The sequence below is a fragment of the Rhopalosiphum padi genome, chromosome 2, assembly GCF_020882245.1.
Source record: "Rhopalosiphum padi isolate XX-2018 chromosome 2, ASM2088224v1, whole genome shotgun sequence".
NCBI classification, from domain to species: Eukaryota; Metazoa; Arthropoda; class Insecta; order Hemiptera; family Aphididae; genus Rhopalosiphum; species Rhopalosiphum padi.
In genome coordinates this window covers 46741280-46768137 of record NC_083598.1, presented here as the reverse complement: position 1 = coordinate 46768137, position 26858 = coordinate 46741280, and the positions used below count along the sequence as shown (strand labels likewise).

The 26858-nt window shown below is 25.2% G+C and overlaps 1 protein-coding gene across 3 annotated transcripts in view; it reads left to right on the top strand.

Annotated features, from left to right (window-relative positions):
* The window catches only part of LOC132922361 (inactive ubiquitin carboxyl-terminal hydrolase MINDY-4B), a 49615-nt gene that overhangs the window by 5720 nt on the left and 17037 nt on the right, over nucleotides 1-26858 (top strand). Inside the window, exons 1-2 of one of the 3 annotated variants that reach the window (XM_060985838.1) lie at nucleotides 7491-8249; nucleotides 26225-26313. In XM_060985838.1, coding sequence (XP_060841821.1) covers nucleotides 8180-8249; nucleotides 26225-26313 — 159 coding nt within the window. In that variant the 5' untranslated portion in view covers nucleotides 7491-8179. Of the gene's footprint in view, nucleotides 1-7490; nucleotides 8250-19156; nucleotides 19273-26224; nucleotides 26314-26858 lie in introns of those variants that run through there. The other 2 variants (XM_060985839.1, XM_060985837.1) reach the window with 2 other exon arrangements.

Here is a 26858-nt window from a genome sequence, read left to right as displayed (position 1 = left end):
ATATTTCGATAAAAAAATGAAAAACTTTGAATCGAAAACCCTGAAAAAACTGCCAGCTCTACATAGTTTGAAGAAACCATCGTCGGGTTATAGCCAACTCTGTAACTCATACTCGTGTAATAGGTGCCTCATACACACGTATTTTTAAAATTCCTATTTAGTATTATTGTCGCGTAAATAAAAATATTTATTTTCGTAAGTGTAGCTTTAGATATATATATATAGTACACAGGAACGAATAAAATGTCAACGGTTTATGACGTTACGCAAAATTCAATAACCTCCGGCGACTTTATATATTGTTTACAATATACAGCCCGCTTTTTGGAAAATAAATTATATCTAGTTCCTATACTTATAGCGTGAATACGAGCAGCGTGAGGTGTATTTGGAGAAGGTTAAAATTGTATTCAGAGTCGTCTCGAACGTGCGTAGAGATTCAAATACCAAGCACCTACCAGCCGTACTATGACGCACGTATATATATGAATATATATTATGATTGTTGCATGTCAATTCGTCTGCCGACAAGACAGTTATTTTGTATCGACAATAGGAGTTTTCAACCACGTCCTTTTGGTATAATATAAACCGTTTAAATAGTACCTACGTGATTTTCAACATTTAAACACTTCGCTGAATTTTACACTTGCGTCGCATTATCTTCGTTTAATATAATAGTATCTTCCCGATTTTTCACATTATTTGTAATATATGAGTGTGTACACTATAATATCACAATATATTAAATGGGTGCTTATACATTTGCTGTAGTATATCCGAATGATGGCTTTGCTCCAATTTTTCTAGAAAATCTCAGTTCGTATTGCATTCGTACATACTGCAACAATGTGTCCGGCGGCGTTTGTCCATGCAGGTCACTTTTTCCATCCGATTGTTTTTAAATTTTTATAGCTGAATGTAAAAACGATTAATAAAAAAATATATTCTGCGAGGTGTAACACTTATGTGAAGTTTACATTCTCGTTTTATATTAAAAAATATTATCATTGAAATAAAACACCTAACTTTTTTTTAAAATTAAGTCAATTTATTTCTTTATTATTTCGAGTAGAAAAAATATTTTACTGCCCTTTAATAAAACCTCAAACACGTTAGTTTGAATCACGTTAAAAAATAAACCTACTGATATATATATATATATATATAATCAAAAAAAAAAAGCTGCAGTTACATCTCGGTTGAATTAGTTCACAAAGCGAATATACCGATGCCCATTTGCTCACGAACTGAGTACATTGGATTCAAGACACATCTATATAGAATCATACTTTATATTTGTTCATTTATTCTGGGACGAAGTCAGGCTATGCAGCAAGTTAATATAACAATTTAAGATTTAAACATATTTAATGAAATATCTTAAGGCTCTATTAGAATAACTGAAGAAATATAAAATAAAATATATTTATAATCAGATAACTAAAATAAAAATAAAGCATTATTAAATTATTAGATTAATAATACAAGGCATACAACTTGAATAATTATTATAAAATATATATAAAAATCCGAAATTGATAATACAAATCAGATAGGTACTATTATTGATTAAAATACATTACATTTGAATTATCCTTAAAAGAGCCGAAGACTGTTTATTTAATAGTTCAGTTTTATAGTAGTTTTTATAAGTTTAAATGTTTTTGAACACTCGTGTACTCGTGTATCCGTGGTATACATTATCATAGTTTGAACATTAAAAACACATTATTTTGTTTATAATAATGTATGTTATAAATTTATTAATATATAATATCTTAAGATACTTCTCATACTTTTTAGTTATAAATTATCAAGTAAAATGATTTTTTGAGAAAATTTAATTTATTAAATTATTAACCTAAGAGTTATTTCTTATGATCTGTTACTATTATTATGGAACTAATAGAAATTAAATTTGTACTTCATCCAAATTTTTGATTCATAAAATAGGTACAAACATATTTTTAATTTTTGAAAAGTGATGCATTCTACCTATATTTTTGTTAGTTCCCTTTTCATTTTTATCCTATTTGTATGTAAATATTTTAGGGCTAGGTTAAAAAATATTAATAAACTATTTGTCAATATCTGCTGACGTATTAGTAAAGTTATCTTTTTTGACAAAATTATTAAATTTGAATAACTTAACCTACCAGTAAAAATATAATTTACTTATACAATATACTATGTTTTTAATAAATTATTAATTATTAAATATTATAATTTAATACAATAATTATTTTAATATTTTTTCAAGCAATTGATATTTTGCCGGTATTTTAATTTTACTTTAACACGTTCACAACCGCATGCCAAATTGGGTATCCTTGTAAAAAACCAGAAATTTTTTTTTGAAAAAATTACGTTTTAAAAAAAAAATAAATTGCGTATATATATATACACATAAATACATACCACGATGTCAAAACAAACCATTACTTTATTAGGTACTTATGTTATGTATTTATAAATGATTATAGTTGTATTAAGAGACAACAATGTATTATAATTATGCACCGAACAGTGATTTGGGTATAGCAGTTTGGTCCTTCGTTTACCGACTTACCGAGCTAATATAATATACTTGGTTTGGTTAATGGTGTTTGGCTATTCAATACCTTTCGGGTTTCTATAATATATACAGTAAAATATTAAGCATAACCCAACCCTATACATTCCTTTATTCCTTTTATCTGTAAGATGTTATGTATTATGCAAATAATTGTCATTGACATCGAGACTTAAAAAAAAAATGTACATTTTCTGTTATTTCTCGTTTATTTCGTACACAACACATATAAAATTATACAGTATTTTTTTTATAGTTTATGCATTCTATATTAAATTGTAGTTATTTGGACATACAAAAACAATTTACTCGACATTTTTATGCAATATGTATAATGTATAAATTGTAACGCTTGTACAATATCTGTTTTGAAAATTTTAAATTTAACTATGATTATAGTATGTATTATTTTTTTATAATTGTGTAATTAGTAGAATATATTTTTCGTCGCAAGATTTTGAAATACATTTCAATAATATAATTTGTATCAGTACAAATATTTTTGTTTTTAAATATATTTAAATATAAAATGTAATTTCTTGAAATACCTGCTGGTGTTCATTAAAATTTAAATCTATATCAAAATTGATTTTTTTTTAACTGAGTTTAAACTGTCTAGATTGTCTATTTTGTTAGTCAACTGTTTACTATTATTTATATTGATGAATTAATTTTCCGATGAAAGGTTAAAATATTATTTCAGTATAGGTATAGTATTATATATATATATATATAGAACAAGATGATCACTGAGTAACCATAATATTGTGTTATTATTGTATTATAATGAGTTATTCATAATCAATATTTTTTTACACTTTTTACGTTAATAATCGATTTATATATATTGTGATTTTTGGATTTTATACCCATCATCAGTGAAATGAGTTCAACTATAAAAGTTTTGTAATAATATAGGTATTATATTGTTATATATATATTTTTTATTTATTATATTAATATAATTTATTACGCTCGTATACAGTTTTGGTACAAGTTAATTTCACATTTTCACTTTGACACAGTGACGCCCACCAAATAATAATTTTTTGTAAAATATATATTTTTTACGTTTAAATTAAACGTGCGCAACAAGTAGGGTAGAATAACCAAGGCCAATTATATTTAAAATGTATTTATACGCACGTTTGTGATTTTACATTTAAATGTATTAGTCCCGTCACTTTTCATAAAATGTAAATAGCAGAGTACCATTATATTTGCATAATATCTAGTCGATATTATGTAGGTGAACAATATCGCGAGGAGCACTAACAAATCCTGTACATTTAGATGACTCGCAATAAACGTAGATTCCAATAAAGATCATTTATTATTTTTACTATTGCTTACCTATTATTAATATTATTATTGTTCGTATACATATTCATTATCATTAAATATATCAAGTGTGTAGAATTTACACTCTTAGTCTTAAATCTTGAATATATTTTATATATTTTATAATAATGAAAACCTTAATTTTTTGATAGCATTATAAAACGTTTTTAAGAGCAAAACGTGTTTTAATCCTATCCACTTCTTTTAAATATGTATTATAATTACGGGTTCTATCCTCTTTTGAAAGTTCAACTTTAACGTAAGATTATCACGATTCACTAGAAAGTATGAATTATTTTCAAGCTGTTAATAAATTAATATTTAAAGTAGGGTTGGCACCGTAAATTCTAGTCCGATTAAATACGGTCAACTTTTCTGGGTTAAACTCCCGCTCCTGCAGTTTAAAAAAAAAAAAAAAACATGGTGATTTTCAAAGATAAACTCATAAATAAGAACATACACACAAAGAAAAGCTCTTATTTGAAGGTTTATGTCTAATAATAATTAATAATTTATTCGTTTTAATAGTAAGACTAGCGACGCAATGTCTAGACATTTTTCAATCGTCCACTATAAAATATAACGTAACAAGTCGCTGTCAGCTTTCATTAATTGTCCACTTGTAATTATTTCAATTTTTCATTTATATTATGTTCTTAAAGATAGTTGTAATAAAATCGTTAATAGCTAGGTATTTATTATTTGCGTAAATACCAAGCTCACCTTTATTTATAGAACTGTTCAAGTGTCTAAAACTAATATTGATAATTTAAATACGCCAATTTCTTATTGTAATTACAATTCAGTTTAGTTTAAGAAGAATAATTATCATCATTAAATAGAAACAAATCGTCTAGCAGAAATTATTATTCTGTGTCAGGTTATTATGTTGATAAAATGTTATTATTATCCAAGCCATTAACTCGAGGTTAAAAGTATCATTTGTTTAAATTATTTTTCCATTTTTTATACTCTTTGCAGATATTTAATATTCAATTTTATCGTATGTTTAAGAACATTATTTATTTAGTTTAATAAAAACGTTGTTAAACAATTTAAATATTAGAAAACACATATTTAACAGTTTATATGTAGATAGAAATATATTACTGTATATTTCTATATATATATAAATATGTTAATACAATTTTATAAGGAATATAATAAAAACATATTTATAAATATTTTTATTTCATATAATTTTAGCGACCAAATAATACATTTCAAACATTAAATATTAAATATTGTCATTAAGACGTAAACTTAATAATAATTTCGGATAAAAAAAACGTTGTATTAACCATTAACTGGTGATTAAACAATAAAGTGTAAACAAATCATGTTATATTTATATATTTTTAAAACATGTTTTTTTTTACAATATGGTATAATAAGTAAGTCTGATAACTGATTTGACAATTTACGTTAATATTAAGTATAGAAAGGCACCCAGAAGTGCTACCAGAAAAGAGAATAAACGTACATATTATAATTTAAAATGTCCAACATTTCAACACCAATTATGATTAATGTTTTAATTTTTAATCGCGCGTCGCGCGTGGTGCATAATTAATTCGAAGTGTGTGTTTTTATTTCCGAGATTTATTTCATGTAATTAATGGTTACCGAATTAATTTGGGGGACATGTAAATATATTCCCAGCACACATTATAGTTGATTCCTGAAATTACTATTAATATAGCCTATTAATGTGACTCAAGAGACATCACAGGGACGTTGGTTCCAATATTGTATTTTAAGTTGTTAAATTTGGCCTGTTGTAATATTTTAATTCTTTATGACTATCACGACTATGATGACTAATTAAACGTATGTTAAACTTTTTCGATTTACCAAGTTATTAAATAATGTCCCTTAAAAATACTCCTGTTTCCTAATTTTCTAGAATAAAATAGGAATTAACTCATTTAGGTAAACAGGTACCGGAGGAAACAACTCGTATGATTTTTCAAATCTAATTTTTTCATATTCTAATGTAATTTATTTTAATATCAATATTGAGTAAATTAATGAATATATTTATTTAAATTTGTGTAATTTTAAACCATAAATATAATATTTTTAAACTTTAATCATTTATAATGCATAATATAGTTTTTTTCCAACTCTGTTTATCGAAGAAGGCCATCTATTCGTGATCATGGAACTTCGAAAGTAATAATTATTATTAAATCATTATTCTTAGTACCTAAATATTATATAATAACAATGATCTTTGGTGTTGTATTGATATTTTAAAACTTATTTTAAAGTAAATAAAAAGCCTTAAAAAGTTTACGATAGCGAGTAGTTATTTTTTTTAAAAATAAGAAAATAACAGAAACGAGATGCAAGATAAAAATATTCATGATAAAAAAAAATAATTTTTTTTCCAATAGCTATATGAAATCAATGGAATCCATTATAATATATTATCAGGAATCGAAAATCCTGATAAATGTATGTATATAAATAATTTTTTTTATTCGAAACTATATAAAGGCACCTGCAGTACTCATCATTTATTTACTTTTTGTTCAATTATTTTTCATGGTTTTGAAAAACGACGATGAATATAATTACGCAGGCAAACAATAATAGCGCGTTAGACAACTATGTGACTTCATATTTTATGCGTACAATTATAATATATTGAAAAATAATACTCGTTAATAAAAATTTAACAAGTGCTGCAAATCGAATAACAGACAAAGGTAATTTTTTGTTTTCATTATTTATTTAATATTTATTATTTTTACTGTCGTTTTGTTTTGTTTGGATCTCGTCAACCGGTACTACTCAACACTGATTATGTTGAGTGATATTTTTTTTTTATTCCTTTCTTCACCGAGACCTTCAAATACTACAAATCTAAACTATATACAGTTGCGTTTCCGTGAGCCGCGACAAACGACGATCGATCAAATAACAAAATTTCCCTATATTTTTTTTCCTTTCTTTTAACGACGTCTACTATACATCATAATATAATATAATATAAAAATGTTTCTATTCTATACATCATTCGACGCGATGCGCGCGCACAACATAAACACACACACACACACACACACACACACACACACACACACACACACACACACACACTCACACAGACTATCCCTTTTGCAGCCTTTGGCGATAATTATTCATTCTGTCACACACACACACACACACACACACAAACACACACTCTATATTAATATGATGCACATCGAAGTCGAAGGCCAATAACTCCGAAGCGATATTTGAACTTGAGTTCGGCCATACATTGTTCGGGCAGGTATAGGTACTACATTATATATATATATATATATATACACACACACACACACAGTTTATATATATATATGTATATACGGACTATCACCACCCCTCGTGTGTATAGTCTTTGCGATAGCACTACTACAGTCGTGGATTATCATACACTGTTATTATACGTCGTGTATTGTACACCTACAATAATATTATACATAATTACATCGATGCGGTCGGGCGCAAGGGCGACGGAGGTTGACGGTGTCGTCGCAATAATGACGGGGGTCGGTGACGCGCGTTCGTTTTCACGTCCGATTTACGGGTTTCCGCCGCGTGCCCAATACGTTTTTTATTATCGAAAGAGAAAGAGAAAAGAAAAAAAACAATCACATTACGTCTCTGCGTTTCGGGGGTGATTGCGAAGGCGACGACTACCATCACACTCCGTTTCATACCGACGACGGCAATTATCGCGTGTGCGTGCCGGGTAGCGTGCTCGTAAAACAATATTCTATCGGTGTAATATCTATATATTTAATATAATATTGTTTTATTAAATATATATTTCATTATCGGGACGGCGGCGGCGGTTACACACGATCAGCGATCGAGGAGCCATATTATTATTATTACTATACCGATAAGTAGTTAGTGTAGTACACACCTGCTGTAATAGACGTGGAGCCGCCGCCGGCCGACGGGCCGCGATCGTATTAATTATAATATTATACAAGATAATAACGACCGGTACTATATATTTTTAAGACGTCCGATGAAAATCCTACGGTAATCGTACGCGTTTGGAGACGATCGTGTGATGTGTCGCGTGGTTATTGTCACGACGTTTATATTGTCACCTGCGCGTTAAATTATCGTATACACAGTAATAATATTATTATATAACGGTCGTATGAGACAAACCGACAACCGCAGTTGTCGTCGTCACTCGTTGTGTCGGTGATAATATTATTGTTACATTATTATGACAGGTTCGTCAGTGATAAGATGACGCGGGAATGTTGTTCGAACGTTTCGCCGGTAAACGCCAATATGTACACGGCACACAGGCGGACAGGTAACATAAAAAAAAGTTTATTTGATTCTCTAAACTTAAAGTTTTCGATGTCGTTGACATGCTTTCCGATATCATCGATTTCGTATCATCTCCATATTTGTATTAAATTAAAATAACTAAAATCAAATGAAACACAGGCGCACAGCTATATAAAGCACCTATTAGATCATGGGTAATATGACAGCTACAATCAAACACTATTTTACAGCAGTTACTGAGCGCTAAAAAGTTAATGTTTATAGATTAGATTAATACGTAAAATCACAAAAAGATAATGTACTGTAAACGCTATAATAATTATATTATTAAAAAAAAATTATAGTATTATGTAATATTAAATAGTAATCAAACAAAATTATATTAGTATACGTTGTATTATTATTTACGCATTAGCATTTATTTATTCACAAGCGCATCAGTGACTTATTTTAATTTTTTTATTTCGAAACACTAATGCGAAGTTCCGTCTCTATCATAGTCGATAGATAATAAGTGATGATAAAACGTAGGTAAACGATCAATAATCAAACGCAAGCCACGTACAAACACCGTCATCGGGCTATCATCACCATCCAATTGGATCGATTTATGGAACTGTAATGATTTCTTATATATACATGTAATACATAATTTTTATTGTTTATACGCATGGTTTTGCAAAGGGGATAATCACGATTTACGAGTATACTGAATAGTTTCGATGGGTAACGCATCTCGTCCAACAAATGGTGTCCATTTACAGGCAAAAAAGATTAAGATTCGCTTAAATGTGTAATAACCAGTGCCCATAATAACGAACCAAATCCGTATTGTATAGGTAATAAGTGGCAGATATAAAACACACTATAATATACTTAATATGCATAGTTTAAATTAATTAAGGACAACGGCGATCAACAAAAATTGGAATATATATAAATAATAATTAATAATAAAGTATAAAAATGAAATAAGAACATTTCGTTATGAAAGAATATTCAGTTAAGTCAAACTTCGTAAACACGTATGAATGTGGAATAATTTGATCAAATTATAAAAGAATATTTTAACTTTCTAAAATGCATTTTAAATTTTAATCATTTTGCGTTTAAATCATTTGAAATAGCGGTTATCAATATATAATGTAAATTATGGCACTTGTTTTTTTGTCTATTAAATAAATTCTTACCTACCGTATTTAACAATTTTTTAATAAATATTACGAAATCATATCTCTATATACAGTCGACTCTCGGTAACTCGAAGTTCAAGGGGAAAAAAAAAAAATTCGACTTACTAAAAATTTCGAGTTATCAAAAACTTTTGAAAAGTATGTTTATTTGAAGGGGAATTTTATTTATTCGAGATATCAAGAATTTCGAGTTATCAAGGTTCGAGTTACCGAGAGTCGACTGTATATTGTGAGTTAAGTATAGCTTACAAGTATCGCTTCTATATAGTGCTATAGCCTATATATATATAATATCTATCGTATATACTTATTAACTAGTTATTAATCATTATTATACTTTAGTAGTTTAGTCTGTAACAAAGATACATTTAATGAACACGTATTATGCTATAAAGAAATCAATATTATAATAGTATAAGAATAAACAGAAATAAAATAATAAATCATTGTACATGATATAATTTAAATATCTCGTATTTATATTCATTCGTTATAAATGATTCAAAATTTGCACGGTATAATTTAAATAATTGCGTGTAAATGACTATTACCATCACGGCATCACGTCAGTGCCATTAAAAATTACTATTGACTCATAGGTAAGAACAATAAAACTGCCAATTTCAATTTTAACTAAACGATTGAACTGGTTAATTTGTTTTTACTGTGAATAATGTTCATTACTACCTATTCAATATGATGAAAGGTAATTTCATTGAAAGTTTAAAACTATGTGTTACAATTTTTTGATGAACAAATAGAATCTCAGTGGTAAATAATTAAATTGTTCTATTGTTATGTATAAAATATTAAAATACGATATAATATTGTATCTAATAATATAATGGACTGTAAACTAGATATAAACGATTGTTCTCATACGTAAGAATAAGTGAATAAGTATTTTTTTTTTTAAATATTGAAAATTAAGGTTATATAAATAAATAACATCAATAATATTTTTATTTTACTATAATTTGTTGAACTAGAATATTCGGGATGCAAAACTAATTAGATTTTGGAAATTTAAAAGTACAAAATTCATAGTACTTTTAAAAAGGTAATTGGAAAAACAAAATATAAGTAATGTAAAAACATAAATATTCATGCAAAAAAGTTTTTTAAAACATTAATTATTTTATTTTGAATTCAAAAATGAAAACTATTAGATGCTTAAAATTTTCTGATAATATTCGTTAAAATTACAAAAATTCAATGATTGTTATGAAGTTAAAACACAATATGTACAATATATAAAAATACACAATAAAAATATATTTACAATATATACATACAATGTACATACAAAATTTGATTTTAATACTTAAGTTTTGATAATTAAATACATATGATTCCACATACGTTTTTCTCTCTGAAATATAAAATAAAAGAATAAATCATAAATTAACATACATTTTTATGAGTATTTGAAGTGCAAACTTCGATGGTATTATAATATATTCAAACGTATAATAATATTTAAAAAATATATTTAAGTGTGACTATTGCATTTGTTCATAAATTATCTATATACTACTAGCATACTATGTATGATACGTAACAATGCAATGTAAAAAATATTTAGTTACTTTACATTTTATATCAAGTATTACCAAAATGTTAGATTAATTATATCTTTTATATGTTTTCTAACATTTAACCAAAAAATTGATTTGTACCAAATATTTGTTCACGTTAATAGGTAAATTATATAATGCAAAATCGATTCTTCAAATGTTTTTCTAAAGGTCATAATAGTTACCAAAGTTTGTGTATCTTGTGGTAAGTTTGTTTTTTAAATTTGTAGGTATATTTCGTAATTCCAACGAAATTAAATTATGTTAAACCATAACAAAAGCGTGTATTTTAAGGGCAAAATAAAATGATAATCAATCGATAAAACAATTTTGAAAATGTTTGTTAGGTAAATATTAATAATTCTACTTCGTATTATGTTTAAATCAAACATGTCTTAAAATGTTTCATAACAATAGTGAAAGTATATAATGTATATAATAATACATATAATTTATTTCTCATAAAAATATTTATTGAATTTATTGTTAATACAGTCTTTAGGCCACGGAGTCACAAATTATTAAGTAATTTTTATTAAACTAAATTACGTGTTACTATGTTAGTATAGTAGCGTAACATATTAAGATATTTTTTATACATGAAAGGGGTTTTTATTTGCCATTTATTTATAACTTATAAATTATTATTATTTTTTATGGCTCATAACATATACTTTTACCTACATAATATATGCGTTAATAACAATAATAATAATAATAATAAAAGCATGCTAATTGATATTTTAGGAAAAATAGAAAACATAGCTATTATTATCAATTGATTTATATTATATTAGAATTTACAAGCCTGGACTATACTAAGAAGAAAGTATAATATATACTTATAATAATCATAAAAATTATTAAACTTGGCTGTATTTTTTGATATTCGTTAAGTTTTGAAATTAATATTTACTGTATTTTTTTTTTTTATTTAAATAATCCTTATAAATAACAGAATATGTATAATACAATAAATTATTTAAAAGATTATCTATCTCTTTAAACAATAGCTTGTGTTGAGATAGAGAGTAATGCAATTTGATAAAATAAGCGACAAACATATATAATAAATATAATGAAAGATAAATTAAACATTGAGATTATTTGAATTTGATTTGACATTTTTACTTATACAATTTTAGCTTATAAATACAATTTCATATTTACTAAAAATAGAAGCATATATAAATATAATTATGTAAACAAAGTTAACTATTAATTATGTTAGTTAGGAAAACAGCCAGTGGAATATCATTTTTTTAGGATTAATTATTTTTTTACAGTGAACATTTTTTTTTTTTTATGAACATGGCATAGAATTGAAATATACTACCACAAGATATGTATGATCATAAATAATTTAATATTCATTTAATTTAATACATAAACACACAATAATATTATGTTATTTGTACAAAAATTGTGATTTGTGACATTTTTTGGTCCTTCGAAGGGTGTTGGGGGAGATAAACTAGATTTCGGAAAATTTTGAAATAATCATTTTTACATGGACGATTCCGCATGGTTTATGCAACGTTGCCAAACTGATAACATAATATATACTTACCTACGAGTATAAACAAATATATTATTGTTGCTACGTAAAATACATATACATACTGTTTTGTTTAATTAACAACTCTACCATTTTGAAAAGAAGACTTTTAAAAAAACATGACTTTGATCCACACTTTACACACTGTTAAACTTATCGTATTTGATATACTGACTAAGACTTATGATTTATTTTCTTATAATTAGAAATATAATTTGGAATTTTAACAGATTTTTTTGGAAATTTTTATAAGTTTTAATTTGATAGGTCCTAACATATTGTAAATACTCGTATCAACTGTTTAAAGTTCATTAATTTAATTCCATATTCTATATTACTCAATAATAGTATTCTGTATCTACATACCTCACTATAAATTAGAAACAATAAATTCCTTTCTTACCATGATATTTTTAGAGCATGTATAAACAATTTGAATTATAAATTCCTAACATTTTTATTTATAAAATATCGTTTAAAAACGTAGTACAATCAAAAGTATATATTTACATTTTTCAAATAACACAATTTATTATTGCCATAATTTAATTTTACTAAGATGCAACTATATCTATTGTTTGTTTATTGTAATACGTTATTTAACAAATACAGTTGTTGGTTTGAATAATATTTTAGACTTATGTTAAAATAACGTTACAAAATTGTTAGAGATATTAAATAATTTCAACTCATCAAGCCGAATTTAATATTCATAAGGAAATCCCTCTTGGGCTGGTATGTTCTAATTTGTAATTTTAAAACGGTAATATAATAATATATTCGTATTCTGAAACTATTTGGGGACGGTTTAGAATTATTGTTGACAGATTAATCACACATCGTACTGCATAAAAGCTTAAAACATTTTATAGAAATATTTTATCTTTGATAAGACTTGAAATTTGGCCAAATATTGATTTACAATTATTAAATAAAATTTGCAGTGACGTATCAACACGTTATGTAGTAATCTAACAACGTGTCTAATTAAAACAAATACTTTACTCTGGATATATACATAGATAAAAAAAATAAACGTAACAGTATTAAAAATTTATTTAAAAGTTTTTACTTGTTTTTAAATTTAAAGATATATATATATATAATTTAATATTTAAAATACTTCAAAAGTAATATAAATAGTTGTATAAGTATATATTTTTGGTAAACTTTATCAAACTTAAAAATGAAATTCAAGTAAACGTCAAAATATAAATACAAAATGCTATTGTGTGTAATAAAAAGTATAAAGTACTATAAATTATATTAATTTATAACATGCATTCAGCGTTTAAAATTAATATTTTTTGATTTTAAATAAAAATAGTTAGATTAGAAATACGAGTATACATTATTGTTTTTATAATTTATAGTAGTATTTTTTTAGAAATAAATTTTAATGTTGAAAGTGGGGTTGAAAATTGCATTTAGTATAATTACAATAAATTAAAAGTGAATTTATATAAGAATATATTACAAAAAATTATTTAAAAATAAAAAAAAACAATTTAATGAAGTATGATAAAGAAGAAATATTGGTAGATATCATATAAAAAGTACCATTGATTGCTTAAACGGTAAATTTAAATGTTCTGTTAGGTTAGTTAGTTTTTGTTGGACATTATAGAAAGTCACTTTGCAATCATTTTTTGGACATAATGGTATAACCGTGAAAAAGATTTTGTTTTATTGGATTATATAACTCATACATTTGATAAACACTATATTCTCGTACTAGAAATAACTATTAGAAAATCTACAAAAAAAACTCAAGATTATATACTTTTATAAATAATAGGTAAGTACTCATGGACGAAATAGATTCAAGTGTGTAAACGATTTATTTTTTAAACGTGAACTAAATGGGTCTATCAATAAAGTATTTGAGGAATTAAACAAAGGTAATAGATTATTCATAGAACATATAATAATACGAGTAAAGAACTATAGGCGAATACATTTTCAGATAAAATTATTAAATACATTATTTAATATATAGGAAAATCTACGATTAAACGTTAAAATTTGGGATCAAATTATCAAATATGCATGAACTACGAGTATATAGGCTATAGCTATAGTATATCAAATATTGCAATGAAACAAGAAAAAATAATGTAAGTTTATAAATTTATAAATCAATTATTTTGTAAAAATTATAATTCATAATTTTACGAATCATGTAAAAATAAATATCTGATTTATGAATATCATGCTTATTTTACAATAAATACCACCGGTGAAAACTATTGTTTACAGCTTTGGTTTCAATTTTCAACTATAAAAATGTTGTTTTGTATTTATTTTGTATAAATGTTTTTTTCTTTGAGTTTTAATTTAATTATATAGAGATAATAGGATTAAAACTTTAAACAATCTTCTATAAACTTGACAAAAACCATCCCGTTCGACCCATTCGAAGTTTATTGAGAACAAATGTTTCTTTGGACTTATAAAGCTAACATATCAAGATTTTTGTTTGGAAATCTAAACAAATAGCTAAACCACATTTTAATACGATCTATTTTATTCAGGTTCTAAAGGGCAGCGATAAGGCCAATGCAAAAAACCAAAAATAATAAAATAATAAACGTGTTAATTTGAAAGTAAAATTTTGCGTAAAATGGTTGGAAGTTGGAACTGTGAAGGATATCGAGAGAAACGAGCGTAGAATAAAAAATAACGAAGATCTAGAATAATACTCTTTCGGAAACAAAACATCGTATAAACGATCAAAAGTAAAAGATCATAATGACCAGTTAACACCTAAAAAATGCAAAATCCACTATTTCCTATATTTAAAAAAAAATTCAGACAAAGAGAAAACCCCTCATAGTAGAAAGGTTAGAAAACGCAATAAAATAGTTTCTCAATTTAATATGTGTTTCATGTGTGGCCTGGATACCTAGCAATGATTTTAAAATGGCCTGAAAACATTTCGGTACCTACAATTAAAAAACTGAAGATGACACAAAGTAAATATCAATAATAAAAAATCATGAAAGTCACTCAGCTGAATAATATTGATGAGGACTCAAGTGCTCTTCATCAGTTATCACTTATCATTAATTAGGCCACTGTAGAACTTAATCAAAGATGTATTAAATTTGAATTTTATGATTAATACAAACATTATTAATTAATAAATTGAATTATTATCTTTTTTTAGGTACGGCATATTTAACTAAATTTAGCAAAAAATATCGCATGCATTATATTATAAATTATTATAAAATTATATATTTATATCATAATATAATTGTATTGTTATTAATTTATAAGTCAATATAAATAAACTGCACAGGTGTGAATAGGTTCATGGCATAAATAACTTAAAATCAGGCTAAACATTTTAAAACTTAATAGCAAAAAGTGTCAAGTTACTATAGTAAGTTACTATAGTTACTATTATACTTATATAGTCGTTAATCATTTTTAAAATTACTAAAATCGCAAAAACAAAATTCTACTTTTTTTGTTTAAAAGTCCAATTTCGCTAAATAAAATGTTTCTTAAAATGTCCATAAAAAGCTTGCATATTAAATGTTTTTTTATTAATATAGAACTTCATAGTTCACATGCTTAAAAATGTTTCCTATTTATTTTTAATATTTTTAAATTGAAATAAAACTATTTATGATGATACTTTATTTATAATACAAATAATGTATCTATTACATTTTCAATATTTATAATTTATAATTTTGATAATAAACATAAAATTATTATCACTATTACAAATAAACGAATAACAATTGATAGTTTAGATTAATTAATAATGAATTAACAAATTAATCAATACCTAATTAAATAGTTATAAATAGTAATAGACTATTACTAATAGTGAAATGTTTTGAGTATCAAAAATTATTATTTTTGTTTTACAATAAAATGATCACAATTTATTGTTGAAGAACAAATAATTGTTATTTTACTTTAGGATATCCAATTTATTTAAAATTGGAACTTAAAACGGTAATACAAATTATTGAATTATAAATGTGCGTTATATTCTGAGTTACTTTTTGCAATAATTCTGTTATTTGTTTAAACATGTCAAATAATACATATATGTCATCTAATATATCAAACTGAACACGAATGGGAAATCATTCAAAATGGACACCACCATAAAAACCGAAAAATGTTAGTCTTGTGGAACAAAATATGGTCATTGCTTGTGTGGGGATACCCTCGACATGACAGATACTCAATGGGTATTTTAAGGAAACCGAAATATCGATCAACCAAAAACGCGATCATGCAACTTTCTAGCCGACACCTGAGTTAAGTATGCGCTTTATACCGCTGTACACCGTATGAACAATCGGTCGATATCCTCTAAAACACCTTCGGTTACTTATCGTTTGATATATAATAGCGACGCCAGTCATTGCTGACCGTGCATATTGGGATATATCGTTAACAAAGATTAATATCACCGCTATGGACACAAATAGCTAGTGTTTGAAATTTGGAAGAGTTTGGGAAACGTAGCTAAATTCTATACTGAATTTCCAATGTATTGCGTAGTTAAATCATTACTTTTTTTCAGGAAGGAAGGGCTAAGCCCCCCCCAAGCCCCACCCAATTTGCGTCTACCGCAAAAATCGAAAAATTCCCGACTTACTAACCAAATGGTCGTTGCACGTTGAACTGATCAACCGAAAACATGATGGACATGCAGAAACTTTCCTGTTGATGCAACTAAGTATTTGCTTACCGCTTACCCATGTATACCGTATACCGTATGAGATTTTGCAGATCAGTTATTACGTATTTCCTGTAAAATTGTGGTCGCTATATTATTATTGAGCTGAAAACTTCTTTAGCGATGCCTACACGACACAATGAATGATCTGCTGGTATTTAAATTACTGAGATAGTCGCCACTGCAAATACTTTGGAATTCTAGTAATATAGAGCAAATTACGATCGTTTCGAACGTTGGACATCTTCGTCATGACAGTGCATTTCGAAATACTGATCGACCAAGAACGCGGACATGCAGTAACATTCCGGTCAATGTCTGAACTAAGAATTTGCTTACTACTAAAGTACGACGTAAATACATTTTTAGCAGCGGCAATAGTTGAACATTCCTATCCAATAAACAAAAAATCTATTCAGAAAGCGGGAAAGAATAAAATAATTTTCGTTGAAAATCAACGGTAAATTCTGCCCACAAACTTTGTTTTCGAGATTCAATTCATGATTTAACAAAATTTTAAGATTGTATAAAATTAAACATAAACTTAATTTGTTTTTATACGAAAAATCTAAATTGATTAAGTTAATTAAAATACGTCTTAACTATTGTTAATGTTAATTATATATGTGTAACATACTCAATTTTTAGGTGAAAAATAATTTAATAAAAGTCATAAATAATAATGGTGATTAAACACAATAAAAATTCAAATAATATAATGCCTATAGAAAAACCAATATAATTTTATTATCAAATAATAATGTATGAATAAACGTTTAAAAAAATGTATATTAAAATATACGTTTTAAAAAATAGGAACAAAAGAAAAAATATCTGATTTTATTTTAACATTATTTTGGCTGAGAGTTTAAATATTATAGAAATTTACCTCATATTTCATTTATATATTTTTAGGAACTCTTTTCCTTTAGTAACTTATAGCTAGAATGTTTCCTAAAACGTTCATTCATCCTAAAAAATGTCCATTTAATGTATTTATAATTATAAGATAATCATTTCAAATGGATTCAGATTAAATAATTTAAGGTTTAGTTTCAGGAAGTTCTTTCAGAAATTATAAACTTATTATATATTATCATAAGATTTTAATTATTAAAAATGCATAGAGCTTATGTTATACATATATACATAATATTTGATGTCTCATAACTTAACATTATTGACATTATTTAAGTTAAGTAGGTTTAGTAGTAAAATAGCCAATACTTAGTCAGTCAAATTAAAAAACACTAACATTAAAATATTACAACTTTAATTAAAGTTATAAATGTATTATACAAAAATAAAATGTCAATAGATCAATTAGCAAAAAAAAATACAATACTTCGAGTAAGTTAGTATAAATACATATAGTCGTTGTTATTTAATTATTAGATAAAAATTGATAATGGTCATATGTTTCTGTATATAAATACATATTATCATTTAGAATAAAATAAACTATTTATTATGATTAGAATAAATTGGTTTCAAAGTTTATTAAAGAAAATAAGTATAGCATATGATGTATTATACGTAGGTATAGTTATAGGTAGATAATCAATTAATTTGTTTGCTTTAAAACTTAATTACGTAATAAAAAAAAAGTATACATATATAATGAAATACATTTAATTTTATACAAACTTTAATAATTGGTTTCGTGTACCAAAAGTTTTTACTAATAGTATTGCATGTATGCATGCAAAAAAATCTCATTCGCCTCTACCCCGAGAAAAACTATCTGCAGGTACTGCGTGTATTAATTTTTAACGAGTCTCGTGACGGAATATTGTTTTTCGAAAATAAAACTTTTACACCTCTAAACACGCACTTCCGATAAAACTGTTTTTATTTTATTTTTCTTGGCGACAGTTAATCGTTTTTATGTAGGTAGACCGGAATCCAAAAACTGCACTTGTTCAACAAATAAAACAATCAAATCCCATTTTAGTAGAGCTATAGAAGCGGTATTACTGCGGTCATGAGTGAAAACGATGATGTCGGTAAGCTAAGTTAATCATACAGACTATAGACGTACATTTTCCTTAGTGGATAAATGACCTACAATATTCATTTCGAAATAAATATATATATATATATATATATAATTAGGTTGATGACGTGATGTAATGTTTTTAAATTGTTAATAAATAATCATATTAGAAAACTAATACATTTAAGTGGTTAAATGTGTTAAAAAATAGTTATGTGAATGGCTTTTAAAATTATCCAAGACAAATAAATCGTAAGTTTTATTTTCAGTTTAAGATTAAGATTTTGAAAAATTTGAATTACTCATTGTTATTTATAATATATTTTCAAACCTTGTATATATTTTTACAATAAAATTGATATTATAGTTTAAAAATTTGTTAAAATAATATATTAATATACTTTTCATTTTTTCATATTATATCATTGTGGACCCGCGTAGCAACATTTGATTTTACGGTGTGTCAATGTGTTTTTAAATTTTAAAACAACGTTATGTAATGTTATTGTATATTTTAGGTTAAGATATTTCTTTATTTTTCTAAATTATTATTCATAATTTACTACTATTTAAACACTCTCATATTTTAAATTATTATAGGTTATAAAACAATATTGAATATTATGGTAAGTTAGGTTATGAAGTTAATCGTTTACTTCAGCATAATTGACAATAACATATAACCTGCGATATTTATTTTCGTTTTTTTTGTTAGTTCAAATTTTACTTGCATAATTTTTACAATTTAGGTTAATTTTATCAATATTTGATTGAAGGTCGGCTTGTATAAAACTTCTCTTAATTGTTGTGGTATGGCGTGGTGCTTATTTATCGAATCTTTGAATTTTCGTCATTCAGTTAAGATGTGGTTGACGGTATAATCCTCTTCACATAATTCATACGTGAGTGAGTTGTTTTTGGCTATAAGGTGTGACCTATTTGAAGGCAATTTATGATGGTTTCGTCTATCTGTTTTAGACTTAGGTTTCGCAATATATGTATGTTGTTTTTTGTTGGATACTGTTTTGGGTCTTATAATAATAAGTTATTGTTGTATATATACATTGTAAGACTAATCTGTTTTCTAGACATGTTGATTTTTAATTTCACAATAACATTCTTCTGCATTACCTATAACGATTGACGCAGTTTTAATTTAAAGCATTTATTAAAACAAATATTTGATAACGATTATGCATTTATTTTAGAAAGAAATTATATTATTATTTATTAATTATAGAATTTTTTCTTGATCAAATAGTAATATGTAATTGCATATTTCAACTATTTTTTTTACGATAAAAACTAAATATAGACTGATATGGTTAGTATTTAGATTTAAAGTTTTTATACATTATATATTTACCTACTTGTTGTTAAAAATAAAATGTTTCAATCAGCGTTTCTCAGCCTATGGGTGGGGGAGGGGAGGCGTGTACACTGTACACATTGCAGGGGAAGCACAAGCTGTTATCACGAAGTAAAATTTGTATTTATTTAATTATTTTATTTTACAATGCAGGGAAAAAATGAAAAATTAATAACGACGGGTATAGAGTATCGATAAAGATTATTAGTGTTTAACCGCTAAACACTCATAATATTTCCCTGGGTACTTTATCGTTTTATGTGTTGTTAGCTTTCACATTCATTCTTAATTTAATTATAATGCATTCTATTATTTACTTTTAATATATTTTTTATCTATAATCATCAATAAAAAAGTACTCATTTCGGATAGTGTATAGTTTATTCAAAAAGTATAAAAAAAAGTGATACATTTTTTTTACTTTATAGTAGAAGGCATGAGACGTTTTAAAATCTCCAAAGGGGTGTAAAATAGAAGAGGTTGGAAACTACTGGTTTAAATGAAAGAATAACATTGTCAATTTAATTATACAGATTATTTTCAATTTTTAATATACTGATTCAATTATAAATATAATTAAATTGATGCTGTCCTTCATGTCAAGTAATAACTACATAATCTAAATTAGTAAATATAATTAAATTTGACAATTTATTTTAATTTTATATTAACATTCAAAATTATATATTTACATTATCCTATATACATCACTATTGTAACGCCTACTCAATATTATAAAATATAGCAGTTACACTGTTGAGTTCCATAACCCGTACATTCTTTTTTGTATAATAGTTGAATTATTCTCGAATAACCCGTACAGTTGAGTCTCAAAAAATGTATAAAAATAGTATTTTTCTTCTCATATTAACAGATTTAGGACTATAATAACTAAGTTTTTACTTAACATAACGATTGGTATGGAAATAAAAAAAAATACATTGATTATTATTAATTTAAATAAACAATAAGTATAAAATTATTCTTTAATTTTTTATTATTTATTGGCCAAAATACAGGGCGTTTCAAAAGTCTTCATCCGATTACGAATTTATATAGTTCGGCAATTGTTAACGGCAGGTAAATTACCTATATACTAATCGAAAGATAACTTAAAATAAACTTGGTTATCTAACTTTTCATTAGTATATGGGTCGTTTACTAGCGGCTAACGTTTGCCGAGCTATATACATTTGTAATGGGATGAAGACTTTTAAAACACATTGTATATAAGAAACTTCTTTGACAAACAGCAGGTATCAACTTAATTTATTAATTTAATTAGGTACCCACTGATCTGTTATATGGATTTAAAATAAATTTCAGTGATTTATAATTTATAAATATTGAATAAATAGTATGTTGTGACAACTATTGATTTATATGACTTTTTTATGCGTTGGAAAATTATGTCCACTTTAATTTATATAAACCTTAAACATTTTATTATTTATGATATGCATTCACAGTACACACGAGGTGTTACATGCATTTAAATAAGATGATTAACCTAGTATGCCTTTTTTTCATTTATAGTATATTTATAAAATGTTGATTTTTTTAAATTTTTATGTATACTACCAAGTGTCTAAGTCCCTAAAACAATTTTATTTAAAACGATAACCACGTTTTTTAAAAATTGTTTTAAGGTTGGTCGGTAGGTACTAGGCTAAAATAATATTATATGACATTTATTATTGCCATTAGTTGTTTATATAAATCTATTATATTTTATATATAAATTAAATATCAATTATATAAATTCAATAAATTATAAACTACTTGTTTGAATTTCGATTTAGCTGAAACACCATATTTGAGAAAATAATCTACTAGCAAAAAAAAAGAGTAGTTATATAATTTGAAAAAATAAGTTCATATCAGCATAAAAATTCCTTAAATATTATAGAAAAAATCTAAGCATCCCAAAACATGGCATTTAAATATAATAAAAAAATTATAAAAATCAGAATTTGAATAAATTCATTATTATAATGGATAAAAGTCAGAATAGATGATAGCCAACATGCTTGGTGAATCACCCAGTAAATATTATATATGGATATTTGCGTATATAAATACTCGATACAGTCTTGATAAATGGAATATCTATAAATCTTTTACATTTTTTTGCTATTTTAAAAATAATATAAGTTTAAGCGACTGAGTTTGGCGCTCGCTACGGTAAAATATATAGTATAGTATACTATTTTTATGTATATAGTAAAGCGACTAAGCTATGATAAAATATGTAAACAATAATCACCGATATTATAGTGTTTTTAGAATAAATCACACGTATAAACTTAAATATTAGTTTAAGACCATTTATATATTAATATTTACAAAGTATATTATCACTTCCGGGTACATTGAAAATCTAAATTGCTAACCATATTTTATGTATAATATTTGGTCCAACATAAAAATGCTCAAGTACGCAGTAAAAATAATTTTTTACTGTTGATAATGCCTAAAATCATACACGTACAATAAAAATATAATATAGTTATGAGTAGTAACTACTTAGTAGAAATAGTAATTAACCACAATCAATGTATAGGTGTATGGAGATCGATTTAAAATAGGTAACGTGCAAATATTCTACAATAAATAATATTTTTAAAATGGGCGTTGACATGCTACTCATATATTTTAAAAATAAATTGAAAGGAAAAAATATTCAGATAATCAATTTAATAAGTGTCGCCATTGTGTGACCACTTTTTTACGTTTAACGAGTCATATCTCATTATAACATTACTAAACAATAAACATAATATAAACTTGTTCGTACAAGTAAAATACATTTTCCGAATTTTTGGCTTACTTTTATCATAGTTTGTATTCAGGAAAAAATATTCCTAGGTATATATTTTTAATAGATTATCAAAACAAAGATTAGAATACCAATTAATGATTTATGTTTATTATATTGACCCATGAAGGTTTTGTGTGATATATGTGTAGTGTGTACTGATACCAATAATACATTTATTTAATTATCTAAATCCACTTGAATCATATATATATGCATTGATTTATTTTTGTGATATAAATATTAACCTATTTAAAACGTGTTTAAAAATTCTTAATGATTGAATTAGTTTGTGACAATCTGGTATTTTTAATGGTTTAATCTAAATTAATTTCATATTACACTAACCCAGCAGAAACTTTTTACATCTTTGTGTGTTTGAAACTGAGATTAAATTAATCCATATATATTGAACGAAATTCTCTCTTAAATAAAAACAAACTTTAATAATATTTCAAAATTAATTTTATATTTTGCAAGAAAAAGAAATATATTGGTTTTAAAATATGTTTTGACCAATCATTTTTAGATTACTTTAAAGGCTAGGGTTGTTTCATATACATTGACACATTGTATGGTAGACAACAATTTTATTATTTTAAAGTATAACAAATTGTTTAATTATGACTAATAATGATTTTAAGAAATTTAGAAGGACATACTTATTCACGTTCAAATATACAATTAAGATTAAAGGTTCACTTAAGTTTCTCTTTTTATTTTTGTTTAGGTATATAAAATGTATAAACGGCATTTAGAAATTGAAAAATAATAAAATATATAACATACCAACGTGGTTTTTAAATGTCATAATTCTTATATTTTTATTTTTTGGTTCCGTTGGTTAACTTTTGTTCATTTTCCTGAATTTTGAATTTCAAGTTTTAATTTATTATTCAATATTTTGATTATATTATTTAATTCAATATGGAATAAATTAACATTATGCTTGATTATTGATCTACCTGAAAATATTCATGATACCAGACTTATTTATTTATTTATTATTATGAAACGGAACGGGCTCAATTCAAATTTAAATATTAAACTTAAAGAACGTATAAATTATAAAAACATCAATATAGTGATAATAATTTCATAAACAGGGATTGGTTTAGTCCCTCAATAGTAAGACCGTATTATGGGACATAATGCTGTATGGGGAAACAAACATTATTATGATCTCTCCCCCCCTATTCAGTATACGCCTTTTTTTACAAGTAAATAACCAAAAAGAAAAATGTTTTCTCGCTACGTTCAAACAACCATTATCTTTTACGGTATACGTGAACCAGATACAATTTATACAAATTATTACAACGACTATACATAATATTATTATTAATTTTTAACTCATGTCTCGTGGTACGTAATATTATATTCTACATAATGTTGATCGTTGATATTTTTTAATTCTTTTGAGGACAGAAAATGATCGCTCGCCACTTGCACTGCAACATGGCTTACAAGATAATTACTACATTTGGAAAAATTACTGCAAAAAGAGAATTGGATAATTTGTGAATAAACCGCTTATTGTTAAATCTTCTTTGGAAAATGAAATAGCAATTTTTTTTAAACTGGACTATTTTTTGATTTCTCCAATAAATGATGTGTCTATGATAGATATATTCAAAATTTGCAATGCTTTCTTATGTAGTTTCAAAGAATTTATGTTAGTTAAATTACTTGAAAATCTAAAATTCAAATGGACATTTTGTTATGCTTTTTTTCTTTCACATAATTGCAAAGATTACATGTGAACTGTGAAAAACACACAAATTCATAAATCCGCAACAGTAGGTACAAGTGTACAACACTACTCAAAGTCCACTGGACACTATCAATCTACTTACTGTACAGTCTATTTAACTCGTCTAAAGATATTAAAATTATTAGTTCAATGATTTCATCCAAATATTGTAGTTTGGATTCTAAATTTAAAAATATGGGTTATTATGTAGGTTTTATAAGTTATATCATTATATGATTTTCCTCTTCATGTAAAAAAAAAAAAATCAAAATTGTATACCTAGTACCTATATATGTAAAATACTTAAATTTACATATAAACTAGAAAAAAAATATAAGGACTTCGAAATGTATCACCATTTTCTATATGATTTTATATATTGCACCTCTAAAATATATTCTTACTATAATAAATATCACGATAAAATACCAACGAATTACCCAAATGTATTGATGAATAACATAAATTATATACTTTGACACCCTATAAAAATAAAAATTCTCGTATCGGGAAATAATGTAATTTACATAACATTATAACATAATAAATGACTATTTGCTATTTGCTAATGGGGTAGACTTGTTTTAAAGTTTTATATATAATAATATGCTACTTCCACGTGATATACACGCATTAATCATGATTAGTAGTAACTATTGGTTTTTATCATTAAGAGTCCTTTTAATATGCAGGTATGTACTATAATTTGTTCTGACAATTATTTTGAATCAAGTTACACATGATAAAATAAAATGAATATGTTTGTTAGTGTTTTTTTAAAATTATACTAGTTTCATATATACCAATACGGGATTGCGAGTATACAATCAATATATTTGTTACATGTATTATATTATTCATCCATATTTTAATTTAATATAATAATACCTATAATATTGATGACAGTTATCAATAAAATAAATCGCTTGCCTTTTTAATTTTCTCTAGTTTTTTTTTCTAAGAATGTCTTAAAAAAGTTTTATATATATTAATAAACATAATTAATATTTTATTTTTTTTAGATCGTGTTATGTATGCGAGAAATCAACAATACAAATACAATAAAGAACCAGTTACAGGGGGGCAACCAATAACAGTTGAACAAGCAAAAGTAAGTTGATGCACAATTAAATAATATTATACTGATCGCTTATCCATTTATTATTTACGTGATAATTTTCCAATTATTTATATATTAACGGAGTATTGAACCTAATTAAAGGAAATACCTAATTTATGTTTTGTTTGTTAGATTGTGAGCCATAAAATAAACTTAACGTTTCATTTATTTCATCCCTTCATTTTTTAATCAATTATGTTTTTCGATGTTGTCATCATAGGTTTAAAAAATTAGAAATAGAATTATTATTATTATTATTTTATTTAGAACAAGTCATTCATTAACATTTCAATTATTTTTAATCTAACGTACCCAACTCATTGTCAACATGTGACTTATCTAGATCACTACTTGTTACTTTAATATATAATTTATTTTACTAATGTTCATTATTCTAAAATATAACTTATTATTATTTTATAATTATATAAGTATTTACTTGACCTAACCTAATTTTTTTAGGTACAATACATTTGTAGTACAATACAATTATCAGATATTTAATTTTTGTATACGTTTAAGTGACAAAATATTGC